Below are 21,585 nucleotides of genomic sequence, written 5' to 3'. Positions count from 1 at the left end.
TATTTGGTGCCATGAAGTGGCAGTTTAAAATGGCTCTCTGTATATTATAAGAAAACAAACATTTCAATTCTTTTCTTCTGTTACAGTACATAGACTATTTTTTTCACTGTCAGGATTTTGATTTATATGTCACTTTGCTTAAATATCAGTTTTGATCCTTCGGCCAGCACATAAATGCAGTTTTCAAAACCTTATTTTTTTTTTAACCTTGACATAACATGCTAATTGGTTTGGGTTTTTTTGCAAGCTGTGGTTCCAGTGTTTTTTTTAAATACTAGCTCCTTTTATTGTTTCCCTCAGAAAACACAGGTAATTTTATTTTTGTTTCAGTTTCAAGAGGGGCTTTTCATGTTGTGGTATTTAGTTAATTCTTAAGAAATAAAGTGGCAAGCTTAAGTTGACCATGAATTCCAATTAACTAATAAAAAGTTTGATTTTTTTTATTCCAGGGGATGATCAGATGGAGAGAAAAGGTCAAGTTTTAATCCTTTTAGTGGAACAGGCTCTCAGTTTCCAGGACTACAAGGCAGCTAGCATGCATTGCCAGGAGCTCATGGCCACAGGTGAAGTGAATAAATAAGGGATGCATGAGGTGATGGAGGGGGAAATCTCAGTTCTGACTTTTGTCTTATTGTGAGGTGTGGTACTTCAGATTGTTCCATTTTATTAAAATAGCAGTTATATCTTGTTCGTGGAAGTGCACTGGCATGGAATAGAGACACCAATAGCAAATGCTGCATTGAAGTAGGATGTACTGAACTACTGGATGTGTTGTCTCAGGGAGCTTTTCTGAATGCCTCTGGGAACAAAAATTTCTACTTCTTTCTACACTGTAGCCTCCTCAGACAGGTAAAACCTTGTGACTGCAGCTAGCAGGAAAGTGCAGGTCTTTTAGAAGTCTACCTTTCTATCAAAAGTCTTAAGATATTTATATATTTGTGCTATATTGTGATTTGTGTATGTGACAGTATGAGTGGAGGTAAATGAAATACATTTGTCAAAATACTGAGGAAGATGGGATTTGTTTCTTTGGGTCTTGTTTTCTGCTTTGAGAATGAGGAGGGAAAATTCAAGATGTGTTGAGATTTTTTTACTATATCAAGTGATGTATTTTGTACTTCGGTTTTTACAGACACTCCAGTAAGGTGTTCAGTATCATGCACTGAAATAAATGAGGATTTTCTTATTGTAATACGTAAAAATACAGGATGTAAGCTTACAAATGCCTATTTTATTGTTATCTACAATATGATAAAAATTAGTCTTTTATGAATTTGGTCAGTCTAAAGTTGAGCTACATCTCTGTTTTATGGAGCCTTTATGGTTCCTTTTTCAGGGGATGTTAAGCCTTGACAGAAATACCACATGCCCTCCTTTATCTCATCCAATAAGAACTGGGCAGCATCCTCCTTTCAGTTGTGATAGGAAGTGTGTTTTGTGTTCCCTTGTAGGTTATTCTAAAAGCTGGGAGGTGTGCAGTCAGCTGGGGCAGTCAGAAGGCTACCAGGACCTGGGGATGCGCCAGGAGCTCATGGCCTTTGCCCTGACACACTGTCCCCCCTGCGCCATAGAGGCGCTGCTGGCCGTGAGCAGCTCTCTGCAAACACAGGTACCTGCCTCTGGAGCTTCTCTCATGAAAGTTCAGTGCCTACCAAAGTGAGGGGGACTTGGGCTCATTTTCAAGCTTGTTCCCTTAAGTTCTGCCCTTCAGTATATTTCTATTTGTTCTGCTCCGCTCTTCTGGTTTCACTGTTATATTTCAGTAAATGAGGTCTCTTTCTAAGCAGTTTTGTGTGATGAATTGGTTTCTGAAGTGGGAGTGCAGTTGTGTTTTCTATCTTTAGTTTTTTTTAATTTCTTTATTGATTGCCTGATTTAAACATTTTATTTAAAAATGCAGTTGATGATATTTTAAAATATTTTCCAGGTATTTATACTTTGTAGTGCATCTTCATTAAATGCCCACATAAATGTGTATTAAAGGCTTACTTGATGATTTTTATGATCTTTACCCAATATGCAATGAAATTATTTTCTCACAGATTTCAATGATGTAATGGTTTTAGCAACTACAAGAGGCTTTGTGTCTGAGCGATCTTTATTAACTCTGCAATGACTGACTTGATGGAATCACATGTTAGGTGTTGAGCTGATTGCAGTATATATGTGAGAACATGTCATTGTGGCATTTAAATACAACTTATGTCAAGGTGACATAGCAAAAGTTTTATTTGAAATTGAAGGGCAGTAATTTAGGTTGTCAAAATGTTAAATTTCTGTTCACTGTAATTGTGGCTTGGCCTACATACTATGACTTGTTTGAGTTCATAATTGTCTTAGTTGTCTAAGAATTCACAGTGTTCTTAGATTTATAATTGTGTAATAGAAACATCTTAGAGGTCTTTGGATGCAGAATGTAAGAATGGGGGAGAAGGGAGTCATAGCTACAGCACATGTGCAGCCTGATTAAGGCATCTGCAATTGTGTAGCCTATTCCTTAAAAAATCACCTGAAAAGAAGTGTCTGTGAGAATACAAGCAGTGTGTGAAGGTGGAAGTTCTGTGCAGAACTTCTGCTCACCAAACTGCTGTCCTGTAGAACACTTGTCTTTGTGGAGTTGCCCAATGCTTCAGAGTCTCAGTTCAGATAATGGATATTTTCAAGACATTTCTTTCCTCTACATTGTACAGCATGGTACATAAAGTTAAAAAAAAATATCTTAGATTGTGGGAAAAATATTGCACAAAATTCATGGCGAAGGGAAGGTCATTTTGTCTAGGGATTCCAACAGTGAGAGGATGTCAGGGATGCTGTGTTTTCTTCTTTGCATCTTCTCCTGCCCCCTTTTCTATCATGGAAGCCTTTACATCAGTTTCTTGGGTTTCCTGTGAAATCAGTCGTAATTCTTTTATTGCCTTATTTGACTGGCAAATGATAATATTTATTTCATGTTTATAGATTCTTTATCAGGCTGTGAATTACCAGTTTCTTCCTTCTGAGGGAGGTGAGAATTCAAGTATCTCTGGGCCTTCTTTGTTGATCAGTAAAGATACAGAGGTAAGTTTTAATGGGAATTTTAAAGGTAATAATGACTTTGTTCTAGATTACTCTGAAGAATGGAATTTGAGTTTTTAACAATATCTGTCTGCTTACTAGATGGAATGAGCAACATTAGACATATAGTACTTTCTGTTGTTAGATTAACTTCAAGGTTTTGCTTCTGTATTTATACTTCTTTCTGATTTTTAGTTGCTTCTTCCTACAGTCTTAGCATTGAAAAAAAAAACTATAAACCCAGAGGCAGGAAAAGTGCAAAAAAACTTACATTAAAATAAGACATTTATATTGGTTTAGTCTTTTTTTTCTAAAATCCGTCCCAGTTGCAAAACAGCAATTTTAAAACTTAAATACATATTTAACCAAAAAATGTTTTTAATTGAACTTATTTTTCCCCTTAGTTCTGTGCATCATTAAGTTTATGACGTGTTACTTTATAGTGTTCATACATTGCATGTGAAATTATTTTTATGTGTAGGATCAGAAGGAACATTGAGTGTTCCACAGGCAGGACAACAGGAAACAAGTCATCTGTTATACTTTCTACTTTTATGTCAATTATGTTGTTTTATTCTGTGTGTATAGAATTGCAAGTAATTTCTCTCTATAAAGATGGTGTAATTATTTATCTATTTGTGAAAACTGGAATATTTTTCACACTCTTTGAAGTGGAAATTTCTATATTTAATTTATTCTTTTCTCTGTGTTTTGTTTAATGAAATAGGTGAGTGATAAATAAATCTAGAGTTGAGGGGAGGGGATCAAAAGCCTTAAAGAAATACAAGAAAGAAGAGATTGAAAGGGGGTAGTGAAAGAGGGAAGGAAAGAAAGAAAGAGAAGGTTCATGTTACATAGGGTGACTTTTTGAGAAATTATGAGAGTTCCCGCCTCCTTGGAGAATATGTCCATATTTTGTGTATGGTTTTTATGTATGTACATGTGTATATGTGTGTATAAATACACATGTGTATTGTGTGTATATACGTGCATATGTGGACATACATGTAGATGTATGTATTTGCATATATATAAAATAAATGGCAGGAAGCTAAAATAGCACTACAAACAGTATTCAGAGGAAGAGGGCCAAACATTTTGTGTCTGCCAGAATCATCAATATGAAAAACAGGTCTGTCTCACTGGCAAAAATGCATTTTATTTTCTGGAAATCCATAGATGCATCTCTCTGAGTGGGAGGTTATTAAGTAGTTGTTAATAAAATTGATATGGGTGTGGATGCATATGTTTACAATATTTTAATGTCTATAAAAATTTGTCATGCATCACCTTTCATCTGCTGAAGTACTGTCTTGTGGCAGAACAATTAGACATGCATATAAATTATTCAAAAATTTATTCAAAGGTTTATCAGAGTTGAGTAAACTCACTAATTAACTTTGCTATTATTTCAGTTTGCATATTGGAAGCAATTTTCATTATGCTGGAGAATTGACATTCAAAAATTTCTCCAATACAGCTTTCATTTCCCCACCCCCCTCAGTTGTGCTTGATTGTCTCTTTAGAATTTGAAGTAGGTAGACAATTGACCTGGCAAGTTTGTGTGTTGCTGCACTGAGGTGTATTTTCTTTTTATTTAATAAGGCTCCTTGGCTTGTCGTGTTTCAGACTGTTACACTAGGAAATGAAGTTCTGTGTATTTGCTAATTTTTTCCTTTTGTTCTCTCCCAGTTGACTTAATAGGGATTTATGGTTTTTTTCATTTCTTGGAATGACACAGGGGGAAACATAGCCAAAAATTTACTCACTGTATAACTTTTCCTTTGTTACAGACATCTGCAGTGTTAGAAAAGCAATATATTCAATAACTGAGTTTTTCTGACTTCACTGAATCCCATAACTGCAAGCCTTGTAGTCACATTTCATCTAATTCCCTGTGCTTCACCTTCATTGTCTTGCACAGAATTTTTGTTTCTTAAAAAAAACCAACAAAAACCAACAAAAAACTGGAAGATTTTTCTCCCTTTTCTTGTACTCCTTTAATTTTCACTTACATCGTGATTAACTTACAGGATCCTTATTTCAGGGAAATGACAAATGTTTTTTCTCACTTAGTGATGCCTTTTCAAATTGGTGCTCTAAGTGTAAGTTTTCTTATCTTGACTTGATTAAGGTGTGGCATACATGTGTTTGCGCATCCTTTTTTCTATGGCATTCAAAATACCTATCTGTAAGTTTATCAACTTTTGCTTTTTAAACTTTTAGTGACTTAGTGACCTTTTTCTATCCCTCTTATTTTTATCTAGCATTGAGTTATTAGTCTCCACTACCATTTCTTCCTTTATGACAACCAACATCACCAGCTGGTCATACTTTTTCATCAGCTTTCTCTTGGTGAACTCTTCCCTAGAAATTGCTGATATAATTTCATTTTTATTCAATTTTTCCTCCAAATTTTCCCCCTAAAATTTGCAGAAATCTTGATAGGAGCTGGCTATATATATACATAGACTGCTTAGAAATGGATCATTTAATATTCCTCTCATGTTGACTTCAGCATGACTTTTCTCCAAGTTTTTGGTGGTCCTACTCTGAAAGAAATTAATCAATGCTGTGATAAAGCTGCATGTCATTATTCTGTAGGAGCTAATGCTTTTGCTCAAGCTTTGTGTCAACTTGTCACTGTTGTTTGAACTCATGGAATCTATTTGAGAAGTTATGCTGTGGAAGTTATGATGATTCCAATGTACCAGATTGTTTCTAAGAAAAATATTAAGTTTCACCAATCCTCATCCTTCTTACTTTGTCATCCTTTTTACTTGTGTGTGCTACAAATGCCTAAAAAACTAATCTTGTGCTTCTCAACCAAAATATCTTGGTGAGAAGATTAAGCTCTTGATTAATGAAAAGCCTTTCAGAATATTAATGGTAAAATTATTAAATTCAAACAAAATGCTTAGACATGAGATGCTGTGTTGTGTATAAGCACAAAACAATATTAATCAGTTGCCTTGTAAATGAGCTCTGAATTTATTAAATCATCATATTTAAATTATGTTTACATCTGTTATAAATCATTATTTTTTACATATCTGAATATGGAAGCATAATTACTGTTAAATGGCACATCAACCCAAGAGAAATTAAGTTCAAAGTTTTTTTTAATGAACTCTTGATAGAAAAGCAGATATATTTTCTAGACATTTTCTAGCGAAATTAATATATTCAAATTGTAAGAATAATTTTCTTATAATTTGAACATATGTTCAGATTATAAGAATTATTTTCTTAAAGGCAATTTAAAGAAAATTTTTGATTAACAGAGCATTAGTGTCTGCTTTTCCAGTTTTTCCAAGCACTATATCTGGGAAAAAAAAGGATCTTTTAGAACATTTGTTTACATTAAATTGGTAGGTCATACATTGTTATCACAGCTGGTTAGAAATTACTGGAGAGTCATGATCAGTTATACTCTTGTTCTTTAGCTGCTGCTCCAAAATATCTCTGTCAGATCTGCAGGTGTTAAGCAGCTGTCTTAATTACTGCTGTATATTTCAGGCACTCATCACAGCCTGTGTTTCAGCAGCTGAATCAAATGCATTGTGTCTGCTTAAGGCTGGGTTACTTCTTTTTTTCTATGATGTTATGGCCCTAGTAAGAGCCTGAACATTCAGGGACTCTTGAATATTAGTGTTGCCATCCTGAGCTGAATCTTTTCCATAGTCTCTCATTTAGGGTCTGGTTTATCATTGCAGGACTGGAGTTTTCACTTTGGGTGGTTTGTAGCTGTTACAGACATTGAAAAAAAAATTAAAATCCCTGATACAAAACCCTCCAAGGCACAAAAAAATACATGTAGGTTCTACATGAATACTTATGTAAAAGAGGGTATTTTAAATTCCTCTTTGGCAATGGAAGTACCAGAAAGGGAAAAGAAAGACCTAATATGTGATGCTCTGTTTTCAACAGACTCTGTTCTACCTCATTTCATTTCCTTCATAGTCTTGACATAAAATGATTCTTAACATAAAAAGTCTATGCAGTGTGTGGTTTTTGCAAGTTTTAATCCTTGCACCTTGACTAATTGTCATTAAAAACCAAAACCAATCCTAAAATCCATGCTGCTATTGTTCTGATTTATTACTGTCTCTTGTGTGGCTTGTTTCACAAACAGTTGGCTTTGTTATTTGTCCTCCCATTAGACTGTTTGGAGTTATATAAGTGTATGTAGGAGCAAAGGTGTATGTAAATATAAACATATGCTGTATATATTTATATAAATATTTTATCCATTATTTTAGAGTAACTTGATAATTCAGAATTTGTTGTCTTTTTTTATACCATTTATATTCAAGAATATTTTCAGTCTGCTAATTTGTTTAGTATTTAGTAAGTTGTTGCTGTTATTATTTTGAATTTAATCAGAAGTGCTTACTTTATAAAGGATGTCAGGAAGAATTAATAGAAGAAAATAATTTCTCCCAAACACTTCTCAGAACCCCCAAAATATAACTTCTCCCTAAAGATACAATTCAAGTTGTTTTCTTGAGATGAGATTGCCTGCCTTATTTAAGAAAGAACTTAGTTTGTGAGAGATTGATTTGAGGTAGCAAAAAGTTGTAACCTGTAAGTGTTGCTGCTCCAGGTACAGAGTAAAATGGCTTCTCAGAAAACAGAATTTCTATTTTTGCTGAAAAAACTGTAATTACTTGTAAGAGTGAAATTATTTTTAAACGAAAGTCAGCAGAGTTTATCTGATAGCAGTAGTGCCATAAGCGTTAACACCTGCATAAAGTTGGCTCATTAGTTTTCGTACTGCTGAAGGAGGCTGATTTAAAGAGAAGTGCTTTGCTCAAATGCAATTGACAGCTTGGGTGGGATGTTTTTTTCTCTTTCAGTTTGGTTTAGATTTGGTTTCTTTTTCCTCCATGCAAAATCAACTAGGTGTGTTGCAGCATTGCAAATGGTGGCAGACAGGAATTAATATTCTGTACGTAACATTCAAAATAAATTACAAAAAGTTGTCTTACTAAGTACTTAAGATGGTTTATTTAAAAAAAAAATGAAGAAGAAATGCCCCCCCAGGCCACCAGACCTAGGATTTTCAGTCGGTTTTAATTTTTCAGAAAAAAATTTTAATTTTTCAGCAAAAATTCTGACAGGTTGTACTTGGCCTGCACTTTCTTAATTTGGTGAAGCAAGAGCTGAAATTCCCAGTTTAGCCAGTTGATTCATTAGTGGTTCATCTGTGAAATGCACAATATGATTGCAGAAAATATTAAAAAAAATGCTGAAGGTTTTAAGATGAACCTGCTACTTCAATGGTCAGCTTGAGGCAGTAATTTACTGTACATTATAGTAAAAGGTATTAAAAAGGTTTTCTGCATGAAATTCTACCTTATTGAAGCTGATACATTTTTTTCTCTGAGGTTACAGGGATGTATTTCTCTTCAGCATAACTTGGCATCCTTTGGCTCTCATGTTTGAGGTTTTGTCATGAATTAGTAAGTTGTAAACTAATACTTCCCATGCTGTTATACAGGTAGATTTTTTCCAATATACTTCAGTGCACGGGGAAATTAATAGTAGGGTTGTTAGGGATAAACATATGGCTGTTAAAGTTTGCTATATGGAGGAAAATATTTATTTTTCTTTGTGAAAGCAGTGTGTTTACCTCAGTGTGCTAATTATATGTTTGTGATTAATGTGCACACACTGTAAAGCATGCAATTAACACAAACCTTTGAGAACTGGAATAGCACAGATCAGACAGCATGGATGTTCTGGGTATTATTTAAATGCTTGAAGAGCTGGTATAGAGAGCCCCATTTGTGGAGCATGTATCTGGTTTTAAGACTGGAATTATGTGTGTGTTCCTACTAAGTGAAGGTATATGTGCACGTATTGCAGAAGCGGTTTTTGATTCAGAAAAGGTTGGGTTTCTTGTAGTCTTTTAGGCTGGCTGGTTTTTCAGTATTTTGTGTGCCAGGTGCAAAATTTCAAACCTTGATGATACTTTATCACTTGGTCTAGAGATGTGTATTTACATCTCTACCATTTCCCCTATTGGGAATTCAACTTAATTAATGCTGCCTCTGTAAAAATACAATATTGTCTCTAGTATCAGCTTTCTTGAATTATCAAAGATTAACTTTAGTATACTCGATCCTCACATTTGTAGAGAGGTGATTATTTTAGTGGAAACATTCAGCATTTATGTAGAACATTGTCATTATAAACTTCAGAATTAAAACCAGTGCTGTATGTGGAAGCAGGGGGTGATAACTGAGTAAGGGACCAAATGTTGTGCTGATCACACCGCTTACTTCGCAGTAAAACTCCTAAATCACTTTTAGTTTGTCTTTTGGGTTTTTTTTGGCAGCTGCTGCCTGAATTAATGATAACTCAAATGTGTTATTAATACAGTGTGCTTGAACTCTAATGCATTTGTTTGGCTTTAGGTCACTAACCTAATTATAGCAGAAGTCTAACCCTTGCACTGTGTGTTGGATATGTCACAGGATGAAACCAGCATCTCCTCTGGCCAGTCCGCTGATTTGTTGTACTGGACGACATCCAAAACCATGAAGGTGTTGTCCAACACAACTCTGACTACCAAAGCCATGCTGCAGGCTGTCAGTGATGGGCAGTGGTGGAAGAGATCCTTAACTTATCTGCGACCATTACATGTAAGGGATTGCTGATGTGTCCCCAGATATTTACACATTTGTGGTAGATTAGTATAGAAACTCAGTTCCTTTGTAGGACCTGATAGCGGAACCCTCAAATCCATAAACAAACTACAGACATCATGGGACAGTTTGCTAAGAAATCCCAATGAAGGAAGGGGTCTGAAGCTGTTTTCTAGTCTGTTTTCTCCTGTTTTCTTAGCATAGCGTGAGAAGGCCTAATTGAAATTTGGCAGAATTTTAAAACTTTGGGGAGCAAAAGCACAGTAAAGCCCACTCTTTAAATACTGTCATCTGGTATTCAAAGCTGTTCCTTTGCAGTTTCTCCTTTCTACTTTCTCTGTTTCAGTGACTTTTCTATAATGTTTGTGCCACTATTTTCTGTGATATTACTTTTGAACACGATTCTCTTTCCTTTTTAAAGAATACTGGACTTCATTCAAAACTGGTTTATGTAAGATGCTGCTTCCCCCTGAATTCAATGATCTTTTCATTTACAGTTGTTTCCCTTCTGCATAGTGTTTACAGCATTTTTATGAGCTTTTTTACAACTAGGCTCAACTATACTTATTTTTCCCAGGGCCAAGAATTTGGAGATGTATTAAAAAGTGGGTCTGGAGAAAATGCTACTGTGGAAAAACAAGGCTGTCATCCATTTTATGAGTCTCTAATTGATGATCCATATATTGCAGAAGTAAGTTATGGTTATAGAAGTCTGCAGTTTTTTGTTGAGATCTTATAATCAAGTGAAAATACAGAGTTTTTGATTATATGTGTGACTTGAAATTCTGTACCATAGTAGGAAAAAAATCATTAAAATTAAAATCATTAGAATTAAACAAAGGAAGGAAGGCAAATAGAGGAACTGAGGTAAGCAGCTGCATGTGATGCAGGTGATCCAAATAAAAATGCAGGTGTAGAGTGCATATGTCAGTTGTCTTTTTACTTCCAGTCTGAAGTCAGCTATGGAACATACCAGAACAATTCTTTGGAAAGCTTTGCAGAAGTGTTGCTGAGAACAGGGAAGCTCGCAGAGACAAAGAGCGAAGGAAAAGACCTACTTCCAACCACAGAAGGTATGGACATGTTGTATATATTCACTCCATATATAGTAGATACAGAAGTATCTGTGGGTGGGTTTAAGTGTGGGGAATTGCACAGAACAATCTGAAGTATTTTCTGGGTGTTTTGCCTGAATTGTGATCTGGTACAGTGGCTCTTGTTGGTAAGAAGTCTTGTTAGAAGTAGCTGCAGAGTTTTCAAGGGAATTGTTGTCTTAAAGAGTATTTGCTCAGCAAAGACTAGAAAAATGAAAGTTCTCTTTAAATAAGCAGAAAATGTTATTTGGGGATTGGCAATGATAGGAGGAATTGTTGAAGGTTTCCTGAATATTACCATGTACAGGTAATGGGAATTTGCAAGCCAGTGTGAGTTACTTCTCTGTATGCCTGCATATTCAGTGGGTCAGATTCTGTGCCACTCTTTATCCAGGTTTCAGTATTGCAGGTTCACTGTAGTATTTTGTTTGCCAATTAAAATGCTTAACTACAGCTTCTGGAATCATCAGAACTTTGTCTTCTTCTGAAATGTCTACATGTTATCGGTTATATTTAATAATTTTTTAACTGAAACAATTTCACTTTTTAAAAAAAAAGATAACAAAAAGCCACCTGTGGTTGTATATCTTTCCTTCTGGATGTCTTCTGCTGGTTTAAGAAATTAACTGTTTAAATATTACATGCTGTTAATGTCTTTTGAAGGAAGATATATGTATTTTACTTGGCTTGTGGTAAATTCTGTCATGAAAAATGAGTATATTAAATCACTTGCTAGATGAGAAGTTTCAAGACAGGCTTTCTTCATAAGCCACACATTTACTCACTGTTTCATGAAAACCAGCATATTTGTCTTACAAGTATATGATTCAGTAATTTGAGATATGTGGTGTTTGTACAGATAACCTGTGTAGTTCTAATATAACAACACTGTGAATCAGAAAAGGTTGGCAACACCTTCTATAAATTGGGTGTGTATATGTTTTGTTCTTTACATGCTCTCTTAATGCAAAAAAATTCTTTAAAGTCAGTACTTAAAATCTCATTTGTTACATGCTGAATGCCCATAGGCCTTTAGCTTTGATTCCTGTGTCTTGAAGGAGGAGGGGGGCAAGGATTAAAAAGTAGTTACTACTTCCTTAGGGAAAATGATTTACTTGGCAGATCTGTGGTAATAGTTCCTGCTCGAACTTGAGTAATTGGAGCTGATTGTTTACAATTCAGTAGCTGCTTTTGAGATGGAAATTTCAGTGTTGGGATTTTGCTTGAACAAGAAAAGAAATTTTAAATTCTAGCTTCAGTTTTTGAGCATTTGTCTCCTTCCTCTTAAGTGTGCAGAATAAAATTTTTGCCATTTAATACTTCTCTTCCATCACTTTTATTCTATAGTCAGTTTCACTTAAGAGTCCCTCCAGCTGTGCTCTGAAACAGAGTTCTGTGTTTTCCTCCAGAAAAATGGGCTGTGTTTGTTCTGGACTCATCAGTCCTTCTGTGTATTACACTTTTTGGTAGTCAGTAAACTGTTCTTAAGCATAAGTGTAACATAGCTTTCTCTAAATAATTGGATTATTAATTTACTATTTGGGGTGTGTTTAGCCCTGTGTTAATGGTATTGGATCCCATCTCTTCCCCCTTAAAGCTTTGTTTTGTCAATGCTCATGGAAGTCTTTATGATGAGTTAACACATTCAAGATTGAAAATATACATCTTGATAGCACACTGCTGAAGTTTAGGGAATCACACAGATATGAATCCCACTTATTCTGCATTTTTATCATTTGCAGGCTTCCTGTACATTTTTGGGAGGATTTTGCCATACAAAACTTGAATGCTGATATGAGGTGTCAGCTACTGCACTGCTCCAGTAACTGCAAGTGTAGCAGGTTTCAGTTGATTTTGCTGACAAGTTTGAATCCCAGCTGTTTGCTTCTAGCTGTCTTCTAGGACAGCTACAGCAGCAGGTTTCAACTCCATCAAAAGAACTGAAGAACCTGGAGGGAGATGCAGTTTAGTGCAGAAGAGTTTGTCATACTTGGCACTTTGTCTTAGGAGAGGTTGGAGTAAGCATCAGACTTTGTTTGCTATAACACTGCCATGTGCAGAGTGAGAGACTGGCTAAACACTTTCCCACTGACAGTGTACATCATCATAGAATCATAGAATGGTTGGAAGGAATCTTCAAAATCATCTTGTTTCAACCCCTTGCTATGGGCAGGGATGCCTTCCACTAGACCAGGTTACTCAGGGCCCCATCCAGTCTGGCCTTGATAAAACTCTGTGATAAAACTCAAGATATCTTGCTGCTTTTATGGATTTGGTAGTGCTACAAGCCTTGTACCTTGACTTTTCTTGTCCTTGCTATCTGGATGTAGGTGGTAAATTGAGTATTTCCAAGTGGAATGGTAACTCTCATCTCCCCGAGTCCTGTAAAGTGCTCCTTCCTCAGCTGTGGGCTGATAGTGCCAGACTTGGTGTGACTGAGGCCATGTGTGTGGCCAAGGCTGTGTTGTGCATCTCTGTTTGATTGGGATTTTCTTTCTCCATAGGCCTTAGGGATTGATCAGGAGGTTGAAGATGAAATTTAAAAAGATGGCTGTATATTTTTCTAACCAGATTAGGCACTAAAGTCAGAGTAAACCCAAGACAGTCAGTCATACCTATTAGTCCTCAGGGGTTTTAGAGCAATTAATACCTTCATGTTCCCCATAATTTTGTGGTTGGTTTTCGATATAGCTGTTTAACTGCAGGATATGCTTCTAAGTCCATTGAGATTTTATCATGGGCTAAATGAACTATTGAAGACTCAAAGCAGTTTTTCCATTTTTTTTAGAGGAAAATCCATCAAATGTGAGTTGAAACTTTCTAGGTATGGAGAAATTCCAATTTTCACCATTTTTTCAATAATTAGCCTCTCAAACAGGCTGTGGCATAAAGACCTGCACAGGAAATGAAAATATTTATAAAATCAAACTATTGTGTTTCTCTGAGAAAGTTGTGCTTGTGGGACAGCAGCATTGGCATTTTGCTTGTCACTGCCTGCCCTCCCTGGTTTGCCAACCCTGTAATGTCTAATCCTTTTGGTAAATTCCAGATTTGGTAGTGGTCTGAAATGACATTACGTTCCTGTAAATTTTATGAAGCTACATGATAGGACAGAATGGCATCCTGCTAATGTCTGGAGCCTGTGACTTGAACTCAGCCCTGTTAGACTGCAGGGGATTCTCGTGTGGCTTCCCTGGGAGACAGAAAGCTGTATGAAATTATTTTTGCATACATGTATTTGTGTGTATGTAAAGTGCACATCTAAGTATGGATGCACGAAAACCTATCATGAACACACTAGCATGCAGAAAATTTATTGCATCAATACAGAGGAATTTTTTTTTTTCTTGGAAGGTATGACAGTAGAGGCAGTTCTTTCTTCCTACATACCTTCTGGCAGCTGGGATGCCGTTGTGTCACACTTCATGCAAAAGTGTGAAGAAAATCATGTTGTAAATCAAAGGCGACTTCGACAAAGGGGAGAGAGAATGATGCATCTGACTCCATCATCAGAAGGCTAACTAAGAATAGAAAAGGAATGAATAACAAAGTCTCAGACTGACTAAAGCAGTCTGAGAGTGGTGGACTGTGATTTGCCATTAATTAGAAACAACCACATGAGACCAATCACAGATCCACCTGTTGCATTCCACAGCAGTAGATAAGATTTGTTTACACTTTGTTCCTGAGGCCTCTCAGCTTCTCAGGAGGAAAAATCCTAAGGAAAAGATTTTTCATAAAACATGTTGGTGACAGAAAATCATATTGTTTTCTGGCCCTGTATTGGTGCTGTGTTCTTTGTAATTATTGCTCTCCTAATGGTGAAGATTGGTTTTTGCAGATGTGTCAGGTCTTATGTTGGGGATGTTAAGTTGGAAGAGAGCCCAGTAATTTATTGTGTATTCAAGAGGTTTTACTAACTTTAATTCTCCAAAGAAAGGGAAAAGAGAGCAGAGCTGAAACCCTTCCTTTTTTAACTAGAGGTGGGTGCAAGAATACATAAAGTAACTGCTTGTTATCAGAGGAGGAGCCAGCAATTTTCATCAAGATTTTAATATCAGATATTTCTAGAGTTCTTACTGTCTTTGCTTGGACAGCATACAGGTTATTTAGAGTGTAGCAGAAACAGTTGTCAGCAGCAAGAAGCTGTCTGAAGCACAGTGAAAGCCATTTCAAGGGTAAAGGATAGGTGCTGTCATACAGGCTTATGTTGCAGCCTCCGTGGTGACTTGTCACATAAAAATTTAGTGCTTGTAAATTTACGGCCAGCATGTAAATCCACTTCAGGCTGATGGCGAATTAATGATAATCTTAAAATTGTAATTGGTCATTCAAGCCTTTTATAAGTCATTCTTTGGAACAAAGAATTAACTGTGGGAGTGTGTGCAAAGTAATTGAGTTTTTACCAGCATGCCCTGCAGAGGAGTTTATGTAATGTGGGAATTAACAAACAGGTGTTTGAGACTTCCTTGAAATAAACAAAGAGCTAAGTTGCTGGAAGATAGCTTCTTCCTATTGAAATAATGAAATGTTTGCAGGGCAACTATTGTTATTAATAACATTAGTAATAATGTAATCTATAATAATGGAAACAACCCCTCCCCCCAAGTTTGGTATTTATAATGCAAGAAAAGCAAGGGATTTTTGTGTCACTTTTACCAGAAGTATATGAGTTTCTAATCAGAATGCTTATCCTTTAATGAATTTATTACAATTGCTGGAGTACTGATACTTGTTTTCAGTCTGTGGCAGAACCTTTTTGTGGTGTTTCTTATGATACTTCTGGTTTTTGTTTTTATTTTTAATTAAGGCAGAAGTGCTTAATATGTTTTGTTGTGTTCAGTGATAAGGGAATTTGAGCTCAGGCTTGAAGAGAAGACATTTTGTACCATTCCTCTTCTTGGTATCTTCGAACCCTTAGAACATTACATTACTTCCTTCATTTTCCAAGAAAAATATTTACTTCTTGGAAATCAGTACAGGTGGTTTTGTTTAGCATCTGTTGCTGCATGATCCAATTCTTCTTTGGTTAATGCATCAAACACTTTGCCTGGACATTAAGGTAAAGCTGTGCTGCAGTTTAATTATATATTATCTCTTCCTGGATTGTGCTGATACGTGTTTAATTAAGTATGTCTGGAGTGCTTCAAGCTAGTGTCTAATAAAATGTAGTTGCCCTGCAAACATTTCATTTTCTAGCTCTCAAGGCCAAGTGGGTCTGAAATCCAAACTTTGTGTCTGCTCCATCTCTGTTGCAGTTCTGCTACAACTGGCAAGTGACGCTTTACCAAAGGATGCAGCCTTGTCTCTTGCCTATCTGCTTGCACTGCCACAGGTATGTTGATAGGGACCTTGTGTGTTTTTACCAGGAAAGACTATTCATAGCAGAATTCCATTAGCAAATTTCATTTCCTTAAGATTTTAAAATCTTAAACATTCAAGTTCATTTTAATACACAGTTTTATGGATTGGGCTGGTGCATATAAAGAAAAGTGAGCAAATGCCATTGGACTGTCCATTGAGCATGGCACTGATGAAAAGACTAATTTTCTTACTTAAAATAGAAGTTGGGCCACCAGGCTGACAACTCTAATGTAACTCAGAAATGTGGATAATAACCTTGTGGTATAGAAGCCCCAGTAGTGTAGTTGGAAAAATGTTTTGGTTAGTTGTTTGTGCAAGGGGAAAAAACCCACCATAATGTAGAATTATCTTTATGTATGGAGGTTACTGATTTACATCTGTGCCAGAAAAACATAGAGCTATTTCTAAATGAAAGCAAGTAGCTTTTTAGAAAGTTTGTACACTTAATGTTGTATGCTTGCTAATTCTTTCATGTAAATTAATTCTCTGTTTCTTCTAGGTGGTAGATGCCAACAAATGCTTTGAAAAGCAATTACATTCTGCGTTATCTCTCCAGCTGGCAAGTTATTACTATAGCCTGCAGATCTATGCTCGTTTGGCACCATGTTTCAAGGACAAATGCCACCCTCTCTACAGGGTTAGTACTCTTTTCTTTTTAAAGCCACATTCATTAATGTTCAGCATAAAAGCTATTCTAAAAAGCCAGTACATGAGTTAAGCCTGTTAAGGAGCTGATCTGACTTACACTGTGAGCAGCTTGTTGTGTTACGCATAATTATTCTTCTACAGTGCAGTAAACAAACAAGTACTTCACAATTTGTGGAGGAGTTTTTGAAGCACAATATCAAGTGTCATTTTTAGGTAACAGCACTATCAGTCTTCAAAGTAGCTTATAAGCACTGAGCAGTAATGAGTATAGCTTACGCTGTTACCTTGCAATACTGTGTACAAGGCAATATAGTACTTGCCGTGAAAAGTCAAATCCATTTCAACAGAAACAGTGCTTTTCAGAAAGTTTCCATAGCCTCACCTTGAGTGTTTTGGATTGTATTTCAGTTTACATGTGATGTTTTGAAAATTCATCCTCGTTCATTGAGGAATTTTTTTATTTCCTTTGACAAGTATCTTTTTTTGGAATGGTGCTGCTTTGCCCATTCTCCCTTGCCAGTGGTTCAAGCAGTTTCATGGTGAAATACGTATTGAATGGAAGAGCTAAGGTACAAAAGTTTAATAAGGCACCAGTTGCCATTCTTACTGAGGTACCTCCATGAAACCCCTTGTTTGCCCCAAGAGAGCCTTTCTGAATTTACACCATTTCTTTCCTCCTGTGAAGAAGCTCTCTGGACTGTTTGGTTTTCAGCCTGTCTCTCAACCGTAGCTAAAAGAACACTTCTGGTCACGAGTTTTCTGAAAAGGAAGTAATCACCACTGTGGCATGAGAGAATTGGGTTTTTCTGTGTTGAGAATGACTCCTGATTTACAGCAGAAAGCCTGTTTTGATACTCGCCCAGTTCTGCAATTAGGAATCCTTTCATGTTCCTGCTGAGATGTTCATTTTACTCTCTTCTGGTTAGATGCTCAAGGAAAACATAGCCCACAACTGTGGGGCTTGAAAAATATGTTGGTTGTGAAGAATTAATTCATGTTTGTTAAAAAGCTTTCTTTGAGCCTGTCAATCTTCCTGCTGCAAGATAACTTTAATGAAAGAAAGTTTGTGGGTTTTTATGGTTTTTTTCTTACTTTAGCTTTTTTAAACAGTCCTATTTTACAGGAAAATCTAAGAAGACTTTGGAAAGTGCAAGTTACAAGAATGAGGACAGAGATGTTAGATTGAACTATTTGTACTCCCATTGCCATTTAAAAAGCAAAGTCTTATCAATAGCACCATGCAATTTATCTCTTAACTGTGATGTGATCTTTGGCTAATCTTTTGCTCCATCTTGGTAAAACACTGTATGGGACTGTGATAAATACTGGATTCTAAGTTGTATGCTAGAAGTAGTAGGTTCTATGTTTAAGCTACCCTTAAACAATAGCTTTTGAAAACAATTGTATAAGAAGATTGAGTGAAGAGCACACCAAAAAAAACACAGGAAAAAACCCCACCAAAACTGGCCTGGATGCCAGTAAAAAAACAACATAGGCAAATATTAATTTATAATTCATTGTTACTAATTCCAAGAGAATTCAGTGAAGGAATGTCACAGAGGTAAAAAAGAAATAGAAGCAGATACTTTTGACATGCCTGTTTCAACTGTTGCTGAACCTTGCTTGCACAGCATCCAGGCTGTTGTCCCACTGCCACTCTGATTCACCTCTCACTAATTCCCAGTCTTGATGAACAAGAAGAAAAGCTGTACAACTGACCAAGAAATTTGCTGGGTAATTCTTCTTGTTAGCAGCTTACCTCCTCATTTGTCCTATCCTGGTGATCTGATAATTGACCAAAATAAATTGTTTACTCTAGAAGGGAGTGAAAGTGCTTAATTATCCTGAGGTTAATTAATATGTTATGTTCCTGTCCTCATGCTAATACTCTGTTGCTGAGGTGTTTCTGTTGTTTTAAAGAGGATTATTTTTACTGACCTCAGCTGAGGGGGCATCGTTTTTATTGGATCATCAAACAACAGGTACAACAAATACTGCTGAGTTGAAGAGAGGAACAGGAATTTGCGCATAATAGCACATGAGGAGATATGCTGTTAGCAGAAAATTCTTAGTTTTTTATTTTCTTCCCTTATATGTTACTTTTCATTCAAGAAGGTGAGTTTGATACCTGTCCTTTTGCGCATTGCAACTGACAATATTTTGAACTGGTAAGCTCAGAGATTCTCCTTAGTGATGCTTCTCTTGTTGTGGCCTAGAATTGGTGAAGAAGCTGGGAGTTCAGTCCCACAGAGTTAAATAGCCTGATAAATATTTAGCTTGATATCTATTTAGCCACTATATGACAGGGTACATTTATGCAGTGAACTTGTGCTCTGTGCACTTAATCTGCTTCCCTTTTCTGTTGCTTGCTGCTTTGGAAAGCCTCTATCAACATCTCTAAGAGGCAAAATTTGATCAAAAGAGGAGTGCTTTGAACTCGGAACAGAATATGTAAAAATTTCTGTTGGTCTGCCAGGATTTCATTCTGCCAGCTTCACCTGGCTCCCAAGGTTTTGTTGCTTGTTTGTGTAAGGTTTGTATAAATTATAAATATGATTTTATTAATCCAGAGAAGTAAAACTCCCAGCCACAGTCTGTGTGCTATGGCTTTGTGTAATATTCCAGTTATAGGATGTTGAAAATAAAGACTAATTGAAATGGAAATAGATATTATATAAGAAGGTTGCATACAGGAAAAAGGGAGGGAGGCAGATCTGATGCATCTGATAACAGACCTATTACCCATACTAGATGAGGTCTTAATGGCTTTAACCTAGCATTCTGGTGCAGCTAAAGGTTAAGTCTCTACACATGAGGTAATCTCTTATTGGAATGCTCATGAAACAGTTGCCTATTGTTTTGCATATTCTGTCACATTCCCAAATTATGACTTCAGTTTACAAGAGATAATATATGCATTCTTAATCTCAACTTGGATTTATGTACATAGTGTTTTACATCATGTGCATAACTCACATGCAGAACTGACAAACTGTCAGGCAGTCTTGTTTCATTTTGTCTGGACTTTGAGCTCTCTATTCATAAATGCAATGGCTAGCACTAGGGCTGTTGTAAATGGTAAAATGGTAGTGCTCATTATTTTTGGCCTATGATGGACTTAAAACTTGGGGTTTTTTAAGTCCCGATTCAAGCCTTCATCTTTGGCTCCTCTTTCTGTTTTGCTTGTCATGCTGCAAACGAGCAAGTTTCATTTGGCAGTGTGATTTTTCCCTGTTGTTTCACTGTTGGAAATTTCTGTTGTATGCTCTGCATCAAGTTCAAGTTTCTTTGCTAGCCTTTGGGTTGTTCCACTTCTCTTTCATGCTGCTGGTTATGCCTAATACTTCTTATTGTTTTATATCCTACACTACTAACATGTAAATAACATGTTAATAATGTGTTAATAACACGTTTATACATATTCAGGTACTGATACTCATTAACACTTGGCGGGTGAATCTGCTGAATTTGATTTATGCTTCTGATTCCAAGTCCAGTGCATACCTGATAGTTAGAAAAGCAAAACTGGGAGAAATGAGTGTATAATTCCTTGAATTTGTGTTGCACTATTCACTCTCCCATTGGTCTTCCTTTGTGTATGTAGAGTCTGTCATGGAGAGGAGAACCAGGGAAAAGGAGGACAGTGGCAGAAGGCACCATGAATGGGACTGCCAGGGAGAATTCAAAGACCCTAGTATCATCAGAATCTTTCTCTAGATCATCAGTAATGGATTCTGAATAAAAGTGGTCTCAGCAGTCCTGCAGGGGCAGATTTTGTTGACTCTTTCCTCTCTGAAAAGTGATCTCCAAGCTTCTATCTCTTGTTTCACCAGATTTCAGTTAATGAAAGGACAATTCTTCCAATCCATTAATAACTTCAGTTTTCTGGTTAGACTTCGGTGTGAAAACTTGTGAAAGTATTTTACAGGATTTCTGTGTATTTGATTTTGTTTGTCTGTGTGCTCTTTGATACCCTTATAGCCCTCCAGTCAGTGAACAGAGACCATGCTGATCTTTTCCCACCAATCTCTTAATGCCCATTGGTCTTAATATTTGTTATATAGTCTGCCATCTTACTAGGGATGGACATTTTGCTTGCTGGGCTACAATCCCTATGAAGAGCCCTTTTACATATTTTTTTTTTTTTTTTAAGATGGAACTTGCGCTCTGGCATGTTATTTTTAAAAATGTTGATGCACCTTGGCCTGCCATATAACCTAATTTCACATTTGTGTTCCTGCAGAACTGAGGGATGAATGCCAGCTGGTCATGGTGTGCAAGCACATAACTGACACCTTCCAGGTTCATTTAACTCACGGGGCTCCTCTCCCCACACCTTCAGCAGTGAGGGCTGACACAAAGATCTCATGATTCCTACTTCTGTGGACTTACTCATGACTGCTCCTTCCACACCTTTTCTCCATGGAATCCTGCCACTTCTCTAGCTGGCTTCCTGATTTTGAGCACTTTTCAGAACTTTTTCTGTCAGCTTTACCATTCTTTATAAAACTCATTCCTAACGCTTTTTTAGTACTTAAAATTTCCTTTCTAGCTTGTCATATTTTGTGAGTTTTCCTCATTGATTTGCTTATTTTTCAGTGATGTCTCAACACGTAATCACACATTTTCAAAATGAGTGAATATCTAAGCTAACAGAAATGGAGAACTCTTCTAAACTCTGGTGTGTCCAAAGGCTTAAAGCTCAAGTAACTCTCCTGAACTACCAGCAAATATGGTTAGTTTTGAACATCTTCTGGTATGATCCCTGAAAA

The 21,585-nt window shown here is 36.4% G+C and overlaps 1 protein-coding gene across 1 annotated transcript in view; it reads left to right on the top strand.

The window, feature by feature from the left end:
* Positions 1 to 21,585, top strand: part of NBAS (NBAS subunit of NRZ tethering complex) — a 159,687-nt gene that overhangs the window by 65,806 nt on the left and 72,296 nt on the right. Inside the window, exons 33-40 of the mRNA XM_059842899.1 lie at positions 450 to 563; positions 1,452 to 1,609; positions 2,959 to 3,057; positions 9,537 to 9,704; positions 10,285 to 10,398; positions 10,657 to 10,780; positions 16,060 to 16,136; positions 16,665 to 16,802. Of these exons, the coding sequence (XP_059698882.1) occupies positions 450 to 563; positions 1,452 to 1,609; positions 2,959 to 3,057; positions 9,537 to 9,704; positions 10,285 to 10,398; positions 10,657 to 10,780; positions 16,060 to 16,136; positions 16,665 to 16,802 (992 nt within the window). The remainder of the gene's footprint in view (positions 1 to 449; positions 564 to 1,451; positions 1,610 to 2,958; positions 3,058 to 9,536; positions 9,705 to 10,284; positions 10,399 to 10,656; positions 10,781 to 16,059; positions 16,137 to 16,664; positions 16,803 to 21,585) is intronic.

Source organism: Haemorhous mexicanus, chromosome 3 (genome assembly GCF_027477595.1).
Source record: "Haemorhous mexicanus isolate bHaeMex1 chromosome 3, bHaeMex1.pri, whole genome shotgun sequence".
Classification (NCBI taxonomy): domain Eukaryota; kingdom Metazoa; phylum Chordata; class Aves; order Passeriformes; family Fringillidae; genus Haemorhous; species Haemorhous mexicanus.
This window is presented reverse-complemented; position numbering and strand designations above follow the sequence as displayed.